Source organism: Habropoda laboriosa, unplaced genomic scaffold (genome assembly GCF_001263275.1).
Source record: "Habropoda laboriosa isolate 0110345459 unplaced genomic scaffold, ASM126327v1 scaffold64, whole genome shotgun sequence".
NCBI lineage: Eukaryota > Metazoa > Arthropoda > Insecta > Hymenoptera > Apidae > Habropoda > Habropoda laboriosa.
This window is the reverse complement of record NW_017100183.1, coordinates 1,481,266-1,503,676: the sequence shown is the minus strand read 5'-3', so window position 1 is coordinate 1,503,676 and position 22,411 is coordinate 1,481,266. Positions and strand designations below refer to the sequence as shown.

General features: G+C 38.5%; 6 protein-coding genes across 8 annotated transcripts in view; 2 read left to right on the top strand and 4 right to left on the bottom strand.

The window, feature by feature from the left end:
* Positions 1-4,808, top strand: part of LOC108579215 (orexin receptor type 2-like) — a 24,320-nt gene extending 19,512 nt beyond the window's left edge. The window contains exons 2-6 of the mRNA XM_017942691.1: positions 527-674; positions 886-1,143; positions 1,751-1,910; positions 2,309-2,421; positions 4,544-4,808. Coding sequence (XP_017798180.1) covers positions 527-674; positions 886-1,143; positions 1,751-1,910; positions 2,309-2,421; positions 4,544-4,767 — 903 coding nt within the window. The 3' untranslated portion in view covers positions 4,768-4,808. The remainder of the gene's footprint in view (positions 1-526; positions 675-885; positions 1,144-1,750; positions 1,911-2,308; positions 2,422-4,543) is intronic.
* A 1,605-nt stretch (positions 4,809-6,413) lies between these two features.
* Positions 6,414-9,955, bottom strand: LOC108579187 (protein CASC3). Of its 2 annotated transcripts, XM_017942655.1 has the most exons (8): positions 9,715-9,954; positions 8,868-9,292; positions 8,514-8,798; positions 8,022-8,434; positions 7,691-7,954; positions 7,522-7,554; positions 7,090-7,346; positions 6,414-7,028 (listed from the first exon to the last, which is right to left on the bottom strand). In XM_017942655.1, exons 1-8 carry the CDS (start codon positions 9,811-9,813, stop codon positions 6,414-6,416), a joined length of 2,391 nt encoding a protein of 796 aa, XP_017798144.1. In that variant the 5' UTR covers positions 9,814-9,954. The 2 variants fall into 2 exon arrangements, with proteins under 2 accessions (XP_017798144.1, XP_017798145.1); XM_017942656.1 differs by lacking the exon at positions 7,522-7,554 and having other exon boundaries at positions 9,715-9,955.
* A 660-nt stretch (positions 9,956-10,615) lies between these two features.
* Positions 10,616-13,833, top strand: LOC108579204 (endoplasmic reticulum lectin 1). 2 transcript variants are annotated; one of them, XM_017942678.1, is made up of 8 exons: positions 10,616-10,834; positions 10,913-11,057; positions 11,139-11,312; positions 11,396-11,920; positions 12,363-12,416; positions 12,980-13,138; positions 13,209-13,448; positions 13,532-13,833. In XM_017942678.1, exons 2-8 carry the CDS (start codon positions 10,923-10,925, stop codon positions 13,775-13,777), a joined length of 1,533 nt encoding a protein of 510 aa, XP_017798167.1. In that variant the 5' UTR covers positions 10,616-10,834; positions 10,913-10,922; the 3' UTR covers positions 13,778-13,833. The 2 variants fall into 2 exon arrangements, with proteins under 2 accessions (XP_017798167.1, XP_017798168.1); XM_017942679.1 differs by lacking the exon at positions 10,616-10,834 and having other exon boundaries at positions 10,847-11,057.
* Positions 13,834-14,207: 374 nt separating this feature from the next.
* LOC108579255 (mitochondrial import receptor subunit TOM40 homolog 1-like) lies at positions 14,208-15,179 on the bottom strand. The gene has a single exon (XM_017942742.1). The coding sequence runs from the start codon at positions 15,177-15,179 to the stop codon at positions 14,208-14,210; it is 972 nt and encodes a 323-aa protein (XP_017798231.1).
* A 774-nt stretch (positions 15,180-15,953) lies between these two features.
* LOC108579145 (intraflagellar transport protein 43 homolog) lies at positions 15,954-16,938 on the bottom strand. The gene is made up of 6 exons (XM_017942596.1): positions 16,867-16,938; positions 16,604-16,779; positions 16,488-16,517; positions 16,384-16,424; positions 16,244-16,313; positions 15,954-16,176 (listed from the first exon to the last, which is right to left on the bottom strand). The coding sequence occupies exons 1-6, from the start codon at positions 16,903-16,905 to the stop codon at positions 15,954-15,956; spliced, it is 579 nt and encodes a 192-aa protein (XP_017798085.1). The 5' UTR covers positions 16,906-16,938.
* Positions 16,939-17,314: 376 nt separating this feature from the next.
* On the bottom strand, positions 17,315-19,563 carry LOC108579144. The gene is made up of 5 exons (XM_017942595.1): positions 19,480-19,563; positions 18,797-19,102; positions 18,255-18,714; positions 17,825-18,176; positions 17,315-17,414 (listed from the first exon to the last, which is right to left on the bottom strand). The coding sequence occupies exons 1-5, from the start codon at positions 19,561-19,563 to the stop codon at positions 17,315-17,317; spliced, it is 1,302 nt and encodes a 433-aa protein (XP_017798084.1).
* Positions 19,564-22,411: the final 2,848 nt, after the last annotated feature.

Here is a 22,411-nt window from a genome sequence, read left to right as displayed (position 1 = left end):
AAAAACCGTCGCGTCGAGGACCGAGGCAACTGTTTTATCAATTTTTCCAACGAGCAAAACTCCTACGAGTCCCACGACCATATTTTCTACCTGTTCGTTTTATATTCATGACGTGTCTCTCTCCCTCTCTCTCTCTTCGTTTCTTGACTATGAATAAACGGTGTTATCGGATGGAAAGTCAAAACGTAAGAGACGTAGTATGCCTATGCAGGTGTATAAGCGGTTATATGTCCGGCTGTGTATACATCGAAAGTAGCAGCAACTGTTAAGCAGCACGTTAGCCGCTCTTACTCTATCGTTAGACGATCTCTCTGATGGAACACGTACAAATGTCACACAGCTACTGCTGAAATTATGAAAATTTCATGAACGAACCAATTAGCATTATTTTCGATACTACACGGTAATAATAGAAACAGTACCTACCTACTACAGTTCTTTGACTCTTATTTTCTCGATCAGAGAACAACTCTAATTTCGATTCTAACGACAAAAAAAACATTGTTTCTTTTTATCTCTGTTCCAGATAGTATCCGTGACCGTTAGCATACTGACCCTAACGTTCATATCGATAGATCGATGGTACGCGATATGCTTCCCCCTGAGATTCAAATCGAACACGGGACGAGCAAAAAATGCAATCATCGGCATCTGGGTGATAGCTCTTCTATTCGGTATTTTCCACGCAACTTTATATCCTTCCTCCTCTTAGAGCTACTAGAGCAAATAGAACGCATAAATCACCGTTTAGAGTACGGTTTTATGCAGCTAATGCCAAGATTAACACACTCGACGTGTTATTCTTGGTTACCAACGAGTTATGAGAAAATCCGTAACCACGAGTGTTCGCCGTAGTTATGCGTAAATAAATGATGTTATGCGTAGATATTCCGGATCTAGTGGTGTTACATACCACCCCGCCGCAGCACATCAGTGTGAAGACCATTTTGTTCACGAAATGTGCCCCGTCTTGGAACGACAGTAGTCAGGTCACCTTTGTCATCGTGAAGTTCATCTTTCTTTACACTGGACCATTACTCTTCATGAGCGTTGCGTATTGGCAGATCGTGAGAGTGTTGTGGAGGAGTGATATTCCAGGACATAACAGCTGTAAGCAAACCATCGCTCTTTATTTTCTATATGGTAAAGAGTTGCTCGAACAAATACAGCGAGGTTGTAAATTAAAACATCGAATGGCGGTTCTATTTTATGTAGAATCTCTACGATAAACGACAAAGAATACGATTCTGTATACTTTTTTCCAACGATTAGCTACTTACATTATCCGAAATTTATAGAAATCGTTGGCCTTCGAATTGAGAAATTCTTTAAGCAGAATACAGATGAGAAGAAGGACCGTTAGAAGAATTTTAAGCTTGTGCAGGCCAAGCGAATAAATATACATGCATGCAGCCCTGACTGTAGAAGATTCAGGTCCTTATCTTCTCATATTCCTCTCAATTCCCTTGTTAGAACACTCGAAACACGTTTACTTTGACTCCTGCCTGATTTTACGAGCTGGCTATATTTGTTCCACCGTGGATTTATTCTTCTCGTGAAACAGGCACCAATAGAACCTGCAACAACTTTCCTCGTCGTTTTAAACGCGACGTTCAACCTTTTTTCCGCCGAAGGCGTTTAAAAATGATCGTTTAATTTACTAAAAAGACTAAACCTGATTCACGACTGGTGTAGGATGAACGTAGTAAGAAAAGTTCGCGAAATGAATAATTGTCGTGCACATTTGCAGTGCCGTCACGAGCATCCCAGATGAGCGAGATCCCAGCTAGCGGCGGCGGAAATCCGGAGATGCAGCTGAGATCGCGACGGAAGGCGGCAAAAATGTTAGTCACGGTGGTCATCACTTTTGCCATTTGCTATTTCCCCGTGCATTTATTCTCCGTTTTAAGGTATCTTCTCGCTTATACGATCTATCTGCATGTTCAAGTAAACTTTATCCCGTTGTAAACCGTGTGTTCGAAACGATACGACGAACGCTCACATTTCTCTCTATTTTACGTGCCAAAAATGATCAATTTTACTTTCTTTTTTTTAATATTTCTTACAAGTTTGCCGTTTATTTACAATACTGTGACTTAGATTTTTGCAATAGAATAGCAAGGATAGCTCCATGTGCAAAAGTGAAAGAAAATTGCACTTTTTCGAGGATCAATTGTGCACGTGTAAGACACGAGCATGAACGTTAAGGGGTTAATGATTAGCACGTGTTCGCGTGTGGTGTAACAAGTGAGAAAAGAGGAGGTATTATCGTTTCAAAGTAAATCGATATACGTGTTTGTTGTTTCAGGTACACCACAAAGTTGCCATCGAACAAGTTGGTAGGCGCCATCAGCCTAATCACACACGGCCTATGTTACTTCAACAGCGCGGTTAATCCACTGATCTACAATTTCATGAGCGGTAAACGATTCTTCTAATTTTGTCTACCTACCCATCTCACGAAAATCCACATATTCCGCACCTGTTCGAAATTTTTTTCCCTTCTTTGTTTTTTTAACCGATGAATAATAGACGCTATTGTCCTTAAAATTTCATCGAGGCGCACTATTGAATTGGTTTTTCCCGTGGAATTGCCTCGCTAAAAACGCTCGATCGTGTTTCATTCGTGAGGAAATAATTGACAAGCCCCGGACGCGATCCATCTAAAGGCAAACAAATTGGAAAGGATGCTGACACGGGTAGATCGAAGTCCCGCCGCTCCTCATGTAAATGAAATCGTCAAAAATTGATAAATCTTTCATAAGATCCGTGTTGCACGCGTCCGAATCTGTTATAAACTGGATAGAATAGCGACGAGCCGGGGAGGGAAAACGTTGACCTATTTTCAAATTGCACGATTTTCTTTCCTCGCTAATATCTTCAAGTCCCACTCGTATTTGAATTTATTATAGGGTGACTCATTTTAATCTATAAATGGACGTGATTCAGAAAGCACGGGCATAGAGTGTGCTAGGGTGAAAGAAGGTCGAAGGGACGATAGAATATAAAGCAGATATTTGGTCGTTCTATTTAGATGTGTGAAAGCGTAACAAGTGGGTAATCTGTAATTTTTTCTAAAAAAGAAAAGGAAAAAAGAAAAATATGTGTCACTCTGTAAATTAGAAAAACAGATCCGTCTTTTGGTATCTGCCCGATTCATTACGGAATGCGGAACTTATCGAAAAGTTCTCGTCGCAACCGTGATTAAGGTTCACTTCACCGGCCATTTCTGTCTCCTTTATCCGAAGAACTTTGTAATTAAATGAAACAGTATTTCGTTGTACGAATGATAACGACCCCGATTCTCGCACAAACTTTTGCACTTTAAAACTAAATAACTACGGACGACGGGTAAACTTCGAACTCGAATACATCTTACGCTAAAGTGACCGCCATATTGTCGTTCAAAGAGTCCCCCCTCCCTTATTGTTAACTCGAAATTTCCCGATACCGTCGATGTAAAATGCAAACGTGGTATTTAAATTGCGTTTCGAAATATCGAAAAAATTCTTACGACTAGAAAAAATTAAAAAAAAAAATAAATATGTACGTACCGATATTTCAACTCGACCGAAGAAATTGAACGATTCCCGTGACGAAGACACGGATAGGTAACGCGAATGAAAATGGCGGGAATGGCGAAAGCAAAAGGAGATATTCGTCTGATTTGTAGGTAAGTTCCGGCAGGAGTTTCGTCGTACGTTCCAAGAGTGTTCCCCTGCGAGCCACTCGAACAATCGCAGGCTGAACCAGCAGCTCAGCTACGCATACATGGCGAACGAATATCGTTCCGTTCCACAAAGTCGGCGTGAACAATTCTGACACGCGGAAATGCGAGTCTCTTGGGTGAAAAAAGCACGCAATATCGTTGTGGAAGGACCTCAGGCTGAGAATGAATCTCCCCAGGATCGATGTAGTGTTGGATTTTGCCCCTCACAATCTCGATTACGTTTAGGGTGAGCTGTATTATATTTCGTAGTTATTGACCACATTAGAAACAAACGAATTAGTAGATCCCCTTAATATTTATCACACTTTTCACTTTAATTTTGTCACCGTGTAACGCGCACGTAACCCCGTTTAAAACGTAACGTTCTACTTTCGAGAATCGAAATTTGCTACTTAAAAATTTGATGCATCGAACGATCGATAATAATCGATAATCAATTGAGTTGGCCTGATTATAGACGGCGTTCAGTCATCTCTGTTTTCTTTTACCCTTTTTTAAAAGCGCCAATATTTAAATGCTTGAAATGTAAATGAATCCAATTAAGAATTGAGAAAATCGCGAGCTTAAAATAGAGGTCGATAGCGAAATATTATATAGCCTACCCTTTTCGTTAAAGTTACAGTAAAAATTGAGGTTGGACGTCGTCGACAACGTTAATATTAATTATAGCGTTGTACTTCAATCGAATTTTACAGCGGTTAACCTCTCAAAAGTAATAAGATTTTGAAATGACACAAAGTAGTTTGTTTGCATCGTGTAGTTGTAAAGTCTTACGGAAATGATTGGTTGATTAACTGGAATCTTTTATTGCAGGGAAATTTCGGAAGGAGTTTAAGCGAACTTTTCGTTGTTCTCGAGGGAGTAATTCTCGTATGCAACGTGGATACCTTGCGAGCTCGTCGAACCTTCCTCGAATAAAAGCTCGAAGCACGACGATACGAACGACATTAAAAAATAATAATAACGTTCAACGAAACACCGAAATCATACCTCTCAGTGCTGTAACGAGCGCCCAGCAAAACGAGAAACACGACTGACCGTAAGCGTACATACACTTTAGCAATTATGATTATTAGACGCGCAGTAAGATTCACAAGTAATTTATTTGCACCTAATTGGAATTTTAATATTAAGATATGCAATATTAAATAAATACAACAGAAACGCCATATTCCATTCGATAGTGGTTTAAGTAACAGAAAAACTTGAAAAAACTATTATACTTAGTTCCTACGTTCGTAAAAATCGGTAGATATCTTATCGTCCATTTTGATAAAATGGAATCGTTTGATGTAACGGAACATCGAGTAACGTTAAATGTGCTTACAATATTAATTATTACCGAAGAAAAGCTCGATGTTAGTTCTCGCAAAGCGTGAACTGAAATATAGGCACATGCGAATTTGTAAATCATTCTTCATAATCGAATGATTATATTTAGAACTATCGTGTATGTATATGTAATAATCTTCGAACGATACGCCGGATGTGCCGACAAAAATTTATGTAAAAAGTTTAATAAGATACATATATACTATTGCTATGTTATAAATATGTGATGCAAATCTCGTATGCTGTACACTACTTCTAGTATTTCATGTAATCTTGATGGAACTTATCTTTAATTCATTAAAGTTACATTTCTGCCGTGTACGAGGATCAATTCCACCGTTTCTACGATCTCATCATTAATTAACGAAAATTTTATACAAATCAATGTCAATTGATACATCTGTACGCTTGAAACTCTTATGCGAAAACTCAACAAATCGAAAAGAGGAAAATAAATTTAGCCATGTATGGAAAAAACTTCTTATCAATATATTATCTTTCCATTCCACCTTGCCAGTAACAAAGCATATCGGCGTAAGCGCATTTAAAAAAAAATATCGCGATTTCGACTTCTCGCAATTGGTGCCGGTTAGAATTTTAATAATGTCAAGTTTAATAGTATTAGTTTAGTTTTGTCTTAACTAGATTTTAAGATACGCTAAATTATGTAACGATCGTTTCTTCACGGTACATGCAGATCAAACATTTTCTTTTTTACTTTCATAATGTAAGTAAAATTAAAGCATTAAGTAGTGGTTCTTTATCTAATAAACGTATTTCATTCATTCACCGTTTACTTAATGAATCGCGTGTACAAACATGTTTGTACACGAAAAACATAATACATAACTGAGGTTACTGACCTGACTATATCCTATTTACAATAGCCGTTGTATTCAAAAGATATATCGATTTATTAACCATTTTACCAGTCGATGCTGCGTGCGTTAATACTCGATATACGATAATACATTTAACACTATTCACCTCTACTAATAATTCATTATTAGTAGATCTCATATATGAAAGGAATTTAACGATAGAGAACGATGTCATTCAATGATTAGCAGCAGATCGATCGTACTCGTAGCGAAACATTATTACAAATGCGAACTACGAAATATACAACAAAATGCTGGAATTAGATAGTCATTCAAAATATGTTTTAGACACACACATCCAATTCCTACGATGTTTCACAAATTACTTTGTGAAAGTTAATTTGCTATACAGATTGCATAGTAACTTCGATAAAATTACATAGCATTTTTATAATATATGCATACTCATACTCACGAAAAGTCACAATAAAGTCTTTCGCAAAAAACCTTACTGACTGTGCGATATTCTTTCAAGCTGCTGCCTCTTCGATAACTTTACTTTCAGGCGTCGTGTTTTCAATTTTGTTCGAATCATTCTCAGCCTCTTCTATGACTGTTTGCGGAGTTTTTATCGGAATAATATTCTCCTCATCTATTGTGATTTTGGACGAGTCATTATCATTTATTTCAACTAATTGATCTGTAGTAGTATCTTCGGAGTTCACTGGTGCATCGATATCAGGACTTTCAACATCTTTCTCATTATTCTCAACCACAATATTCGTTATTGCATTTAAATCTTCCGTATCTTTCTCTGTTTCTTGAACTTCCATAGCCTGTTCGGGTTGCGTGTTATCGAATTGCTCCGGTACAGTCTTCTGATCCTCTTCCACCGAGTTAGTTTTAATCTCTTGTTCAGTCTGTTGTATACCACCGGGTTGGTTCGGTTGTTGCTGCTGTGTGCTTCTACCTCTTCCTCTACTGGTTTGATGTTGCTGATTCTCCGGTGGTGGAAGAATTGGAATAGCTGCCTTTGGTCGTCTCATGGGAGCCGACTGTTGCTGTTGTTGTTGTTGCTGCGCTGGGCTATAGTAAGTACAGCCTTGTGGTTGAAATAGTTCTTGCGGCGGTGGGGGGCGCTGTGGCTATAACATATACGGAAACCAATACATATGGAAACTTTTAAATAATAGGAGATTGACTTACCTGCACTGGTGGACTATATCCTTGATAACTTTGGAAGTTTGGTTGAAATGCTGGTCCATTTGGTCCAGGAACATAATTAATTATACTAGGTGGGGCAGTCGGTGGAGAAATAAATTGTGGTGGTGGAACTAAATATGGTGGTGGAGCATAACTAGCAGGTTGACCATTCGGTGGTAATGGAATCACGGGTTGACCAGCCATAGGTGCGGCTGCGGCGGCAACAGGCGTAGTCTGTTCAAAATGACCTTGCGGATATCCTATGAAAACGAAATACGTGATATTGTATAAGAAATATCAATTATACCGATATGAGCAAACACATGCTTATGTAAATCGCACGATATGTGACACGTGTGTTTACAACCAAAAAGTAACTTTTAAAAAAAAAAATAAAAAACTATTCACACTTTTAAAGAACCCATTTTATCTTACCTTGTGATTCTAAAACACCTCTTGAATTTCCGGCTAGATACACATACATACAAGTTACATATTAATATCAAATAATTTATATATTTGCATTATTCAACCGAAAGTACATTTTACAAAGAATAATAAAAATATATTTTCAAATATACTGAAAATTTCAAAGATTTATTACCTTGAGGAGGAAAATATCCATGTTGACCATGCTGACCATGTTGATTATGTTGTCCATGCTGTCCATGTTGTGGGGAATAATTTTGCTGTCCCGGATTTTCTGGAATAGTGGGACGTTGTCGCAAACTGGAATAACGCTTCGGTCTATTAGCAGCACCATCTTGTTGAACCGATTGCTGTTGTTGTTGTGGTGGTGGTTGTTGCTGCATTCTCGGTGGTACCGTGCCCGATCTCTGTTGATTCGAGGACTGTCCGTAGAAGTTTTCTAAAAAAACGTGAATAAACAAGGTAACAACATACAAATTATATTTCCACATGAATCAAACACTTACTGTTATGTCTTCCACTTTGATGATATTGAGTACCATCGTTAACGCTCATATGTTTCATGTCATGAGTAATTTGCTGTTCATCATCATTTTGTATAGCATTATTTCTCTTATTCTCGGCGGAGATTGGTCCCGCTCCGCGGCCCTTTGGTTTGGTCTCAACTGCTCTATTGGTGACCATATTGTTATTAGCGTTTGTTCGGAATCCTCGTCCACGAGTTCTACTCGCTGCCAAGCTTACAGACTCTTGAACGTTCCTCTTGTTATTATCTCTTGGAGATGTTTTTGTATTAACCAATTTTTCTGCATCACCACCAGCTCCAGTATTTCCATTACTACTCTGAGTATTGGGTGAGTGTTTAGTGTCCTTTTTCCAGGCTGGATTTGTAGGTTCATTAGGAGCTTTGTTTTCATTTCTGTGTATTAAAATAGGAAATATAATTTATCCCACATATTTAAGTAAGAAAATTCAATACTTTAAAAAATATTACACACGTGTGGGTATTAGATGTACTGCTAGACTTTGTTTTTGGACTATCAGTCTGAGCTTGAAGAGGTGGAAAGTTTTGTACTTTATTTTGTGTTTTATTTTTACTACTGTACCAGGCTGATGATATTACTGGTTCCTCTACTTGTGGGGAAGCATTTTTATTAGTTCCTAAAGCAGGAAAATCTTCACCACTTCTGTTAAACCTTCTATTTTTATTAGTAATGGTACTTCCAGTTTTACCATATGCATCTTCATCCTCCCAATTACGTGTATACTTATTAGGGCCACGACTAAAAAATATAAAGTTTATGCAATGGATTATTACAATTACTAAAAACACTTTAAAATCAGAAACCTACCCATATCTTCTTCTTCTTCTAGCTCTAGGTGGACCTTCTTCATTTCTTATATCATAGCCATAAACTGCTATTAATTCTTCATGGCTCTTTGGTGCCTGTTCCTCATCATTATATCGATCATGATCCCATCTATCTTCTTTGTCTTTCCACACCTTTTTTTCTTTGGTTTCTCTCTCATTTTGTGACTCTACAGCAATGTCTGCCACTTCATCTGTGGTTCTGTCATCATGCTCATAAAATGTCCCTCTTTTAGGAATATATTGTGGATTACGTCTGTCTTCATCATCATCCAATTTCTTTTGTGGTTTCTCTTCCTCCTGGCCATCTCCACTTTCTCGTAATGCTCCATCTTGAGATTCAGCATCAGAATCAGAAGGATAAATATCACATTCTGAATCTTGATGACCATCAGTTTGTTCACTGCTCTATGGAAAAATTGTATAGAGAAAGTAAAAAAAGAACAAAAAAGTAGAATTGCAATAAATTAATCAGTCTTCCAAAGTAAGAAAATTATTATTAGAATTGTTTTATGAAAGTACATTTCATTTCAATTCAGTGCAATGAATAATTCCATTCTTTCTATCAAAATTGTGACATTCGCGAGACCACTTGCCGGTAAATCGAACACAAAGGAAAGTTACGTCCCTAGTTACGATAATACTCAGAAGTATTACAGCAGTCTACTTAATCCACTTAATCGGGTCTTCCACCGGACTTTCGATCCAGTTCAACGAAAGACAAAAAGTTCAATAAAGACTAAACGTTTAAAAATCGTGAAAAAGAAAGGAGAACCATACGCTTCGATTCTTCGAAATGCCTAATCGAAAACACTTTTGTAGCAGCTAACCTGGGTCTCTTTCGTAGCGTTTAATTCTTCACCAGAGTCCGAGAGGTCATCCGAACCGCAAGACTGATTAGATTTTCGACGTCGTCTTGTATCCGACATGTTATTTCAGCTAGAAGTGCACGTTCCCGAATTATCACAAATTTTCTTCTCCAAAATGTGAACAAACGATCAACGCCAGATGACTTTTAAGGTCGAACTAGTTGATACCTATTTCTACTTCGACAAGTTCCCGATCCCGATTCTCGGTCACGAATCACAGACTAGATGTATCACAATCGAGAAGGCACACCAGACTCGCGAAATTTTAGCAGTAGAAACGATTTCATCGGATCGCTGTCAGATTACTCAGTAGCAATGGCGGTTCTATAAACTTTCAAACAGGAGATCCCTTCTCCTGGAGTGCGCTAAACGGACGGTAATTTAAATAAAAAGTATCTTACTAGATTCGTTTGGATAGTGCCGTTATTTTGTAAATTATATAATCCGCCTAAGAAAGTGTATTTTAAATAGAAAAAATGTTAGACAAAATCCAAAAATGCAATATAATCAATTGCCGCGAGATTTCGAATTTTTATGAATTGTAAACGCCACCTGCAACCTTTTTCATACGGTATATTCATACGGAGCTTTTACTCGGTCTTTCCTAGATAGGATCGTACAACAACATTTGGGAACCCTAGGGCTGAATTTTAAAAACAAAATTGTCCCGCTACATAGGCGTATGAAACAAATTCAACCCAATATAAAAAAACATCGTAATAAACAATTACATAATTTTATCCTTAAGTATTATCTTTCATGCATTTATTCGATTGTATTAAGTTGAACAATATAATTGGCTGAAAACAGAACCACGTACACTGTTCACGTGGTATAATATTATTGGTATTTGGATACAATTGGGGTTAGTCGGAGAATTGAAAATTCCGTAAGCATAGTGTCAAACTCGAAAGAAAATCGTTTCGATAAAAACACTGGAACGTTTAAGTGCTGTAAAGAGTAAAATTTAAGTTATTTTGGAATGAAATGCACATATACACTACAGTGTCTCCGTTTAACGCGTTACAATAAATATTCTTTAAACTATTCCAACAGCAAAACATAACATAAACGTTTTAAGGTAGATATATTACTGCCGTCGCAAATCTGTAAATATCGCATATATACTTTAATTAAAGATATGGTGAAATAATTCCAGTTTTATAAAAATGTGGAAACAGTGTGGCATTTATAGTGTGTTGTGCATCGTAATTACTGTTGTATATGGACACGATTTCAGAAATTTCGATGATACTGTTCTCTTTAAAATTAATTGGCCGGGTAAACCTAGTTCAGATTTATTAGTGAGTATAAGTAAAATGAAATGAGGAGTATATAATTTAATATTACTCAAATCTTTGTTCATGTTTACATATTTTTCATAGGAGTCAAGAGCAAATGTAGAACCTTATTTTATAACAACTGCAAACAAGGAACGGTATCAGTGTTTAATTGTTGATAATACAGAACAGGAACAAGATTATAATGAACCATACAATGGACAAAATCCAATAGAAATTTTATCACTATTATTCTTACAAAATACTTGCTCTTACAGAGTATGTGTCACAGATATCATAAATGCATGCTGTTAGTCATATAAAAAATGAGTTTCATATAAGATTAATGTATATTTATACAGGTTGATTCATATTGGTCATATGAATTGTGCCATGGACGATATGTGCGTCAATTTCATGAGGATAGAGATGGAAAAAAGGTGAAAACACAAGAATATTATTTGGGGACCTTTGATAAATTACAAGGATCAAAACTTATGGCAGAATATGCAGAAAGAGAAGCAAGTCCTACTAGAAAAGCAGATATACCAGTTAAAAAAGTTGATGGTATCAAGATGCCATATGTTGAAATTGAAATGACTGATGGTACCTCCTGTGACGTGACCAACAAAAAACGAAAAATAAAAGTTTTATATGTTTGCTATGAACATGGTAAACATGAGCTATTTTCACTAGAAGAACCTTCTAGCTGTGAATATGAAGTTGTTGTCCTTTCCCCTTTGTTATGTAGTCATCCTGACTATAGACCACAAGCCACAGGAGAAAATGAGATTAATTGTCATCCAGTTGATAATGCTCCAATGAAACCAAAATCTCTTGTTGCAATGGAGATAGAAAGTTTGAAACTTCGGTATCAAAAAGTCACGGTAAAGCCATCTTCTATGCGTACTTTGTATTCAGTTATTTATTTCTGACTCTGCTAGTGTCGTATGTATATAATATCGTTATTTAAAATAAAATATGTTTACTCATATAATTTTTGTGTATAGTAGTAATACTTTTTGTTATTTATATATGTAAACACATGCAAGATGTTTTCAAATAAGAATAGTTCCTAAGTATGCTGAAGATATTGTGCTATGCACAATATGCACTGCATAATGATAGGAAAATGCTTTGATCAATATCAAATTTTTTCTGATCTAACTAAGCCACTTTAATTCGATTAAACTTCAAGATTTGAATGTAATTTTGGCTTGTACACTTAAGCCACACAGTTGTTTTAGCTTAGCATTAAATAATTAATTTTTTATTTGTTACTTCGGATTGTTTATTATCTACATACTGAATTAATTATTTGTTGCACAGGATGACAAGCTGCAGAAAGTCTATGCGATCTTCCATGTAGATAAGGAGGGCCAGGTCAGAATATTTTGTGTTTTTGGGATCAGGCCAAAGTGCTTGGTGGTCTTGTCACTTGTTGCCATTAATTTGTATCTCATTCTGTCCCTTCCTTTTCTACATACAATTATTTCCTTTAAAGCTATATATTTTCTAAAGGAATGATATGTTAATATTCTGAATTCTATTTATGCACTATTGTATCTTTAGCATCACATCACCCTTGCTTTTCTTTATCACAGCCAAACTTGTAGTATTTCTAATATTTATTATTTTTTGCTTACATGTTGCTTATAATTAAGAACAGCTAGCAATAATTTATCATAAAACGTCAAATGATGCATATATTTTCAGAATAAGTACAAAATATTGTCATATTAAAATATTATAAAGTTACAATTTAACGACAAATAAAATGTACTTGATTCGTTAGTATCGTGAGTTAAAAGAAGGAATGATGTGTAGCGCATTCGTATTTTTAACAAACTCATACAATTGATATTAACATTGGCAGCAATTGTCGCGAAGATATTCGCATCCTGCGTATTTTAATTGATAATTTAATTGATTTGCATCCATTTCAGGATGGTGAAGGGCATTTTAGAGTTGAAATACATCGGGTCGGTGTTGACAAACAGAATAATATCGAAGATTCTATAAATTCGTTAGCAGATCAAGGTATTAGTCCAGCGGAAGTAAGTCCAGTAAAAACGTTCTTAAGTGGCAAAAGTTGTTTGCGTGGGGTAAGTATTTGACTTTTGGTCATGTATACTAATTATATTTGATTGAATAATATACGACTAATACAAATAGGGCAATGGATGGTGGAAGTATGAATTTTGTTATGGACGTTTTGTGGTGCAATATCATATTGAACGTGATGGTAAAAATACTATAGTAAATCTCGGTAAATTCGATAAGCAGAAACATTTAGAATGGATCGCTGCACATCCACATAAAAAGCCAAAGTCACCGGAATTACGAAAACAACTTTCACATTTTTATAGCGATGGTACTATTTGCGATAAGACTGGAAATCCGAGGCAAACGGAGGTATTACATATGCACAAATAAATAAAGAATTTTCTAGATTTTGTAACGTGAAAAATAAAAAATTCTTTTCCAATTCTTTGTAGGTGAAATTGAAATGTATTGAAAGCCATACGGCTAGTCCATCAAGCGTTTCTTTATTTTTGCTTGAACCAAAAACATGTGAATACGTTCTCGGAGTGGAATCGCCATTGATCTGTGATATTTTAGAATACGCCGATGAAAATGGACTTCTTAGTGAAAAATTTGAAGTGAATTTCGACAAATTGAAAACAACCGCTTTCCACGAGTACGATGATTTGGACGAAAGGATAGCAAACGGAGACGACTAGAATGGCATTAAATTAACAGATACTAGTTGGCAAAATTTTAATGATACAAGTGACAGTATTAGTTGGACACTTGCATTTAATTTCAGTTAATTAAATAAAAAGTTTGAGTTCTTTTTTTTTAGGATTCATTGTACGGCAAATACAAGATTGCTGTGCTTCAAAGTTTTCACATATTACATAATACTTATATAAGCATAACAGTTGTTTAAAACCTGTAGTGCTCTTTACATATCGTCACGAATTATGCGGTGATGAAGATTGTGACGTATACAAATGGTTTTTCACTCTGTAAGATTTTGAAAGAAACAATTAAAATCGTTTTACGTTAACATATGTATCACTCGAATTGATTCCAATCATTTTTACAAATGATACAAAAAGAACACGATGTCACAGTTACATGTGTCAAATTCATGTGATATATTCGTTATCATTGCCCGATATTGAGACCAATGCCCACACGAAATTGCTGTTTATTGTGGTTTAAAAGTCCACTGATAATCAACGAGGATTGTGGGATGGGATACAATTTCTTCTCGAATAAGCCACCGACTGTACTCTCAGAATTTACGATGCCTCGGAAAATAAGATCAGCGTACGGCACATTCACTTGATAAACTATGGTAGCGATCGAATGATGAGTTCTCGTGTTTGTTTCTAACTCAACACCAAGCTCTAATTGCGAGCTGGCTTTACGATGATAACAAAGATGAAGACCCGCTTCACCTAATGTTCCTGATAACGTTATAGGCCCTGTACTGTATCTAAAGGCCATGCACATGACCGTCTGTTGATCGCCTAGAATTTTTGAGCCACGAAGACATGCAATCTCGCATCCTAATGCTATCCTCGATGTTATCGATTGTAAAAAGTGCAACACCACTGTTCCTTGTTTCATCATTATTCTTGGATTGGCTAGAGTCACCGCTACTGTGAAGTCGTTCGAACGATATTCCAAGCTAGAACTCGACGCTTTGTATTTTCCATCCGCAACTTGCGCGGATAATTTGTATCGTAATCTACATCCTAGCGTGTGCACGAACGAGGCGGACAAGTTTCCGTTTGATGAAATGTCTCCTATAGCTACAGGGTATCTTTCGCTTAAGCCTACCATTTTTGTACCGACATATTTTGCGCCAAATTTGTATCCAGACGGAGTAACAGAGCTGAGAGTTATGGAGTGTGTCACGTTGAAATGTTCACTGAGTACTTTATTAATATTGAGACGTGCTCCTTCGAAGTTTTGAGGATAAATGTCTTTCACCTTTTTGTGAAGATCTTCGAAGCTTCCTGGATTTCCTGGTGATTTGTCTTGCGGTTCTCTGCATGGTATACATTCCTCGTCGTTGGTTACTACATTTTGTTCTTCCTTTTTATTTGGTGATGCGTGTACCATGCCCATTCTGATACATTAGATCCTTTTAACATGGAATCGAAAAATTTTGTTCGGGTGCTGGTTAATTTTGTTCTTGACGAATACATGCGCGTGAAATTAATCCTAACGTGAGCGAGTTATCATTTGACCTTCCTACTAATTTCAAACTCGAATAACCAACATATACGATAGCTGCGATATATCGATACAACGTAGTCGATACATCAAGCCTCGATTAACGACGCTATATTAGTACTCATACTCCGCCGATAGATGGCTTTCAACTGCACTACACACTACACGTTTCTCGCAAGTTGTTAGTTGAGCTTCGGTTTGTATATATACAAAAATCAAAGCGTTACTATTGGAAGTGTGTGCTAGTGATGGCACAGCTGAACATTGATCGCTAAACGTAGAAATATGGCAGATCTGCTCAGTGGGTGTTGTCACGTGGTCGCTTTCAAGTAGCTTGTGTGTTCGGCTCCCGATTGCGCGTGCAAGCTCGTGGTATTTTAATATACCTCGGATTTGCACGCCTGCACGGTCGAGTCTTCACGTCGCTCCTCGAACTACCGCGATTTCCAAATTGGGGGGCAATCGAATAAGGTCAGACCGAGGTTGTAATTTGTCGCTTCCATATACACAGGCACTGCAGATAAGCAGTATGCCATGTTTTTTTTAATTTAAAAAACTATTTCCTTAATACCGGTAACCACTATTTATAAAATGATTTAAATAAATGGAAAAACAGCATTTATATGTTTTATCACTTGTATATTAAAGATATTACACTTATGAAATTTATGCAACAATTTTCTTCTGCACTTCGTTGTTTACTTCTGAGGAAACCTGAGTGAAAAGCAAATTCCAATTCCATACTTCATCCGGTTCCTTTGTTAAATTTTCATTGTACAGTTTCTCTGCGAGGAGGGAAAGATTAACACCATTCAAGGATGTGAATGCAGCGTTTTTTACCAAGTCCGTATCCAGTTCCTTGTACGCGGCGACTCTGTTCACGTTCACCCTAAGAGATGTCGAATTAAAAATGGTAGAAAAAAAAAAAAGTTTCGTGAAACTTCTGCGGTACCTACGTTGGTGTATTTATATCAGACAAAGCATTATCCTCTTGAATTTCGTCTAAATCTGGTATAACAGGAATATCTACAAACAACGTACAATTCTATTAACCTTAAATTTTTTACACTTGTATTACCTTTAAATAAATTTTTACCGTCTATCTTTTCATCCTTCTCCGTCCCTCGCGAGCGCTCCCTAAGAAATAGTCCATCAGTGACTATAGATGTCAGATTTTTTAATTATATTCGTTATACTCACTGTTCAATGATATTAGGGGCTCCTCGGGATCTGAAATTTAAAAAAAAATACACAAACGAAAGTTAACGAAATGCATATCTACATCCGATAGAGGAATTCACTGCAAAACAACTGACTTCCCGGTTTTCAACTCGTCACCCCATCCAGTTTTCCTAGTACGTGGTGGTGCTACTGGTGGCTTCGTCGATTTCCCGGTAGATGACGACACAGGACTTTCCAAAAGATCGTCGGTCAACTTAGAATCTTCTTGAACGATGTTGTGCGTCGATCTTCTACCGAGGCGAGGTAAAAGCTGAAGACAGATGTATCTTTTCAAACAAACGATACATTGTAAGAAATTTGTAAAATACATAAATGAAAGAAGCATTCAATTGCTCACTCGTTTCGAGGTGTTCTCTAAATCCGTGGCCCAATCCATGATTGTCCATCGAGCCTGAAGATTAAAGGTAAAGTGGAGGCGAACAGAACCTGTGTTTGCGACCAGTAACCATAACAACTGAACGGTCCGGCACGCGCGGTTGAATCGACTTTGTTGGTTTCGCCTTTTGCTCCCCTCTCTCGTTCTGGAAGCAGTGCGAGAAACGTGACTGGAAACCGGTTTCAGGTTCTTCACGTTTTCCGATTAGGGCGCGTCTTTTTGAACGTTACGTTAAAAGGGCTCTATTTCGAAACGTAGACGAAACACAACGCAAAGGTTAAAATTAACAGAATTACATTTATTGCCTAAGTTGCATCGTACAAATATCCTCTATGCGATAAAAATACAGTCTTGCTGCGAATTTTTTCAGGTATCCCGTATCCTGAACGTTCGACAGAACATACGGTAGCTAATAGTACTTGGTATCGTCGATCTGTCGTTGATACTCTTCGTCGTCAGGGTTCGCGTCGCAGCTGTTGTCGTTGTTTGGCGGTCTCACCCCGTTATATCTGTAATTTCATTTATCTAAGTAAAAATTCATCTTTTCATGTTATCAATCGAAAATGAAATATTATTTATTGCGAACAATGTAATGGACAATCGTAGGTCTAATCGATCGATTGATCGATTGACAATATGCGATTCTTCGCCACATAACGAATTCTTGTTTATTCAAGATTCGATTCAATAAAGAGGTGAAGGGTTAGTCGTTTAACACGATCAGGACGATATGACCACATTATTTAATAATATTCTATCAAAAAAGTATTAATAATTACCAGGTGAAAAGGTTAGAAACTGAAAAATGAAGTATTAACGATAATAAACACTTGGATAAAATATAACAAACGTTTCGTGAATTCTACTCTCATCCTGAACTTGTTAATACAATTTCCCTTTGCTCTAGAGAGTACAAGACCTGGAAAAAACACCCTTGCAGAGCCTCCACGGCAGCACGTCGATTCTCTCGTGCAATATGGCCGATATCTCTGGACTAACGAAGTTCGGAGTACCGGCACCGGAACCACGGGTCAAGAGTTTCCTCCTCTGGTCGTAACAGCAATGCTGAGCGGCCGCGCTTCCGCTTCCCTGCATCAGCAACGAACGTACGCAGTAAGTGGCTCCCGGTTTGTAGACGTCGAGCCTTTGTGAATCGCCGCTCACGTCCCGCCACCTAAAATACCTCTTCTGCCTCTCGTCCCAAATTTTGTCGTCGTAAAAGATATTACTCGGATATTGGCATGGGCAGGCAGGCAACGAAGTTAGTCCACCTGCAGATCGACCAGTTCGTAGAACAAAGGTAGCGTTTATGACCATTACGAACACTGTAAAATCCCTCTGATGTATACCTAAGAAAACATGCTCGAGCTTATCCCTACTGTTCAACCATTTTTGACAGGGATCCTCGTTCGTCGTGTTCACGAAATTCAACTCCTTGAAGATGTCCTGACTGCCTATTGCGGAAGCGTTCCGTAGACTTTGGAACAATCTGCTCAGCAGGACGCTTAAACCTTCGTGAATCGCCACTTGATCGTCTATAGCCGAGTAAATGGTAGAAGGTTGAATTTCATCCGTATAATCCGTATTGTCACCGATTTTCTCCTTCTTCAAACGAGTTTTCGTACTAGGTAACACGTCTACGTTCTCGAGCTCGATCTCACCGGAAGAAGCACCATCGTCGTATGAATCTAGCAGCTCTAAATCGTCGTTGGAAGAGGTGTTCCTCTGTGCAAGAATAAAACTTCTGTCTTTTTCTTCCTCGGTGTCGGTAACATCGTAATCCTCCGTTTTACCTTCATTGTACGACTCCTACGCAATAGGAAAATAGCAAATAGGCTTGTGTTTAGTCTTGCCTTTATTGAAGAGCTACGTTACCGATAATAGTATTCACCTGCACGCGACTTTTCACTCCTGATCTATCTCGTAACCCTTCCTCGATCTCTGAAACCGTATTAATCGAGTCTCGATCTTTCTTCGACGACTCGAGGACACGCGAATCACTACGAAAGCACGAGGATCGATTTCTACAGCGACGTCTCTTCCGGTGTTTAGCGTGTCTCGTTGGAATAGCCTCTTCTTCCTCAATCTTATCATCTCGTTCGCGCCTGATTAACGTAGCGGTCTTCCAAGAGGGATGAAACAATGTCAAAGTGAATTTTTGTTTCACGATTTCTCGTAAATCTCCACTGGTTCCCACCTGTTCGAACATGCAGGTTGATCGATCATTCGTGGAAGAAGATAGAAAGGAGTAGATTGAAGGTAGTGGGGTGATTCGGTCGTTTATGGGGAGAGGAGGGCGATGGTAGTCGGCAAGAGATCAAAAGAGGCCGTGTTTGGCTCATGGATGAGATAGGAGGAGGGAAAAGGGACGCGACGATACACGTTGGAATGGAACGAAGCGGACAGAACGTTTCTACTTCTTGGAAGCATGCGTTGCGAGATCGTTTCCCATTCAATGGCGTAGCAGCCAATTTGCACGCGGACAAAAGTATCAGTTTCCCGCGTTTTTCAACCACAGTTCTTTCATCCCATTAGCAACGAAACCGATTAAAAGTTAGATGCAAGGATACTTACTTGACGATCCTCAGCATGAACAGTAGAAGCGATTAACATCGATTGAAAGACGAGTATCCAGTAAAGGAAAACCAAGGCTCTCATGTTTATCATCGACGGTTCGTCATAATGTCTCTCCTTACATCACGATATTCCTTTTAATTAACGAAATCGGTACACTTCTTCGACGTTTCATCCTTTCAGCATACCTTCTTCCAGTTTCTTCTTTAATAACAATACTCGTGTGATTTACAGGTGCAAGGACGTGGTGTCGTCGTCGGCCTCTCTGTTTACGAACGTTCCAGCCCAGTCAGAGACGATCGACAGGGTCGATCTTCGTGGCGAGGACGCATAGAAAGAGAGATAACCGCTTTTGAAAGGACGCGGGCTGGCGAAAAAGGCGATGAATCGGGAGAAAGAAGTGTGGCGGTTTACGGAAAAGAAGAAAAAGAAGAAGAAGAAGAAGAAACCACTATGCGTATATACACGAGGCACATGAGTCGCGCACCGTTCAAAGGCCTACCACTATATGTATAGTTGTGAACTCGTCAAGTTCTGTGTGCCACTACGTATAATGGCTACAACCGGCGGTAGAGAGAGTGTAGAGGCTGCGGAGAGGTAGCGCGCCGGATGACAGAACCTACGTCATTGTACTGGCGGTAGTATACAGTTCACGGCTTAGGGTTTCTTACTTAGCGGCGGCCTCGGGCCCTATCGTTTTTCTCTTTTGTTTTTACACCGTTCCACCGTACTCTTCCTCTTTTCATTTTGTTCCGCCGTTTGCTGTAACCTCCCTCCTCCCTGTTATACCCTTTCACGAATCGACGTCTTTAACCCTTTCGATGGCTACGCTTCCGTGACTGGTTTCCCCGTTGTTTCGTTGTTTAGATTCAGCAAAATGAGAAAGTAGAAGCACGTACGTTTTTCCATGTATGTACTCCTGTTTTTAGCTTTTCTTTTGTACGGCAGTAATTTTCTGATAAGGGCTTGTTATTTCTTCAGGGGGTAAGAAGAGGTGTAATTATGTAAAGGAGAGAGAATAAGTCGGTGTGCTTCCACTCGACACGTATTACGATACCAGGGATCTAAATACAGCATTGGAATGCAATGGAACGCGTTCCGGCTATTTTTAGGCGGGTAGATTTGAAAATACACCCACCGTGGATTAAATATAACTGGAGATGCACGCGCACGGAATGCAGTATGATGGCACGCGAACGATCGGTCGCCACGTCGCAAATATGCAAATCCTCCTCGTATCGAAAGCGCGACCGCTGCTCCCTTTTATCATACGAATCGTCTTATTTACCGTTCCTGTATTTTTTCTCTTTTTTTCCATTTTTTCTTTTTCATTACCATCACGACGATATCTATTGAGCGTGATTGTTCACGTGTAGAAAACGACAGGAAGTAAGTAGCCTAGGGAAAGCGTCTAGATGAAGAAGCGAAAATTATTTCTCAAATAAATTGGCCTGGTAGGAGACGTGGGTGGAAATTTATGCGCGTGCAACGATTCCCAACGGGGGCTAACAAGAAAACAGGAAGACGGTCAATTGAGATCGTCTAATCGTTTGTAATTTCGCTCTATTCTTCGGTCTGCTCCACGCAGATTCTGATCTGCTTGCAGGAAACACAGCGGTATATCATAATCCTGAATCGATCCACTGTGGCTCGTGTTCTATACACCACACTGTGTGGATTCCAACGGGGTCGTTAAACTAATCTGTTTACGTTCCCGGCCGCTGCTGCGTGATCCAGCAATGAAATTAAAACGAGGACCGTGGAACGTCATCATGATCGTGTTACGAACAGAGATAGAGAGAAAGAGAGATACAGTGTGCACAAAAAGTATTCGCATAGTTCGATGTGTATTTCAGGTAAGACAAGTTGACGTTGAGCTTAGAATTTTTAGATGAATCAATGCTATTTATATTGCTGAAAATAATAAACGATAATTGTCAATTTCTCTAGGTGAGATGAAAAACGTCACTGTGGACAATTAAAAGGAGAGTAAAAAATCGACGTATTTCGGATTTAAATGTCAAGTTAAAAGTACACGATGTAACGGACGTTACTTTTGTTACACACTGTAGTAGTAAGTATTTAAGGGTGAAATCATAAAAGTGTCGACGACGGAGAAGAAATTCGGAGCAGAGGATGATGGGATCCTCTCGGACTCCGGTTCCGATTCAGCTTTGTTTATTTACTTGTAGATCGTCGAGCGGCACCGATAGCGGGTGCAAAAAAATGGGCAAAAGTGTGGGCATTTAACACCGGTAGCAGTTGACATTCCGCGACTGCCTTTCTGCATCCTGCGGCGCCAAAGTCATCGTCTCCTGCACGAATACCATTACCTTCATTTTATTGGCTCATTCGTAAAATTTACGCCTCGATTTCGCCGCTCAAGTTGTCTCTCCTACCACAAAAACCGCTTTCGCTACGATCTCGTCGAGCCTCGCGCGACTTGATTCGCTCGTCCGGCTTCGTTTTAACACGACGAAGGAGGAGCGGAGACACGTGGTTTATTAAAATAAGTAATTTTCATGTGTATCAGGATGGAAGCTGGACGATACACCTCTCCAAATATAGAACTCCTACGAGGCCCGCGCGAAATTTCGTTCGACCGTGACGAGAAAAAGGGATGGAGAGAAAGAGAGGTTAGGTATAAACGCGATGGGAAATACATACGTGACGATAGCATAAAAATACTCCTTTTATTTTTAGTTGTAATTAAAATATAAATAACTCTAACATTCATTTACGATACAGGTAGTATATACAATGCTCGAGCCTGCTAAACTCTTTCTACGTGTGATTAGAATAATAATTTAAACGACACGATACAGGATACGATATAGACACGTGCTAATCATTGATTACGTATGATTCTACGCGAATTTAGGAATGTTCTTATGTACAATTGAAACGGGGGAGGGGGGGGGGGAGAAGGGGG

What these genes read in the sequence shown, in the direction of transcription:
- LOC108579187 (XM_017942655.1), bottom strand. Translation starts at nt 9,813, where the DNA reads ATGTCGGATACAAGACGACGTCGAAAATCTAATCAGTCTTGCGGTTCG. An exon ending in AGAAGAAGAAGAAGATATGG is followed by an intron (nt 8,799 to 8,867) that starts GTAGGTTTCTGA and finishes TATATTTTTTAG; the next exon opens with TCGTGGCCCTAATAAGTATA. An exon ending in AGGTGTTTTAGAATCACAAG is followed by an intron (nt 7,347 to 7,521) that starts GTAAGATAAAAT and finishes TCGTTTTCATAG; the next exon opens with GATATCCGCAAGGTCATTTT.
- LOC108579255 (XM_017942742.1), bottom strand. Translation starts at nt 15,179, where the DNA reads ATGGGCATGGTACACGCATCACCAAATAAAAAGGAAGAACAAAATGTA.
- LOC108579145 (XM_017942596.1), bottom strand. Translation starts at nt 16,905, where the DNA reads ATGGATTGGGCCACGGATTTAGAGAACACCTCGAAACGA. An exon ending in TAGAGAACACCTCGAAACGA is followed by an intron (nt 16,780 to 16,866) that starts GTGAGCAATTGA and finishes ATCTGTCTTCAG; the next exon opens with CTTTTACCTCGCCTCGGTAG. An exon ending in GCCCCTAATATCATTGAACA is followed by an intron (nt 16,425 to 16,487) that starts GTGAGTATAACG and finishes ACTATTTCTTAG; the next exon opens with GGAGCGCTCGCGAGGGACGG.
- LOC108579144 (XM_017942595.1), bottom strand. Translation starts at nt 19,563, where the DNA reads ATGAGAGCCTTGGTTTTCCTTTACTGGATACTCGTCTTTCAATCGATG. An exon ending in TTCATGCTGAGGATCGTCAA is followed by an intron (nt 19,103 to 19,479) that starts GTAAGTATCCTT and finishes ATGTTCGAACAG; the next exon opens with GTGGGAACCAGTGGAGATTT. An exon ending in GAGTGAAAAGTCGCGTGCAG is followed by an intron (nt 18,715 to 18,796) that starts GTGAATACTATT and finishes CCTATTGCGTAG; the next exon opens with GAGTCGTACAATGAAGGTAA.
- LOC108579204 (XM_017942678.1), top strand. Translation starts at nt 10,923, where the DNA reads ATGTGGAAACAGTGTGGCATTTATAGTGTGTTGTGCATCGTAATTACT. An exon ending in ATGTAGATAAGGAGGGCCAG is followed by an intron (nt 12,417 to 12,979) that starts GTCAGAATATTT and finishes CATCCATTTCAG; the next exon opens with GATGGTGAAGGGCATTTTAG. An exon ending in GCAAAAGTTGTTTGCGTGGG is followed by an intron (nt 13,139 to 13,208) that starts GTAAGTATTTGA and finishes TAATACAAATAG; the next exon opens with GGCAATGGATGGTGGAAGTA.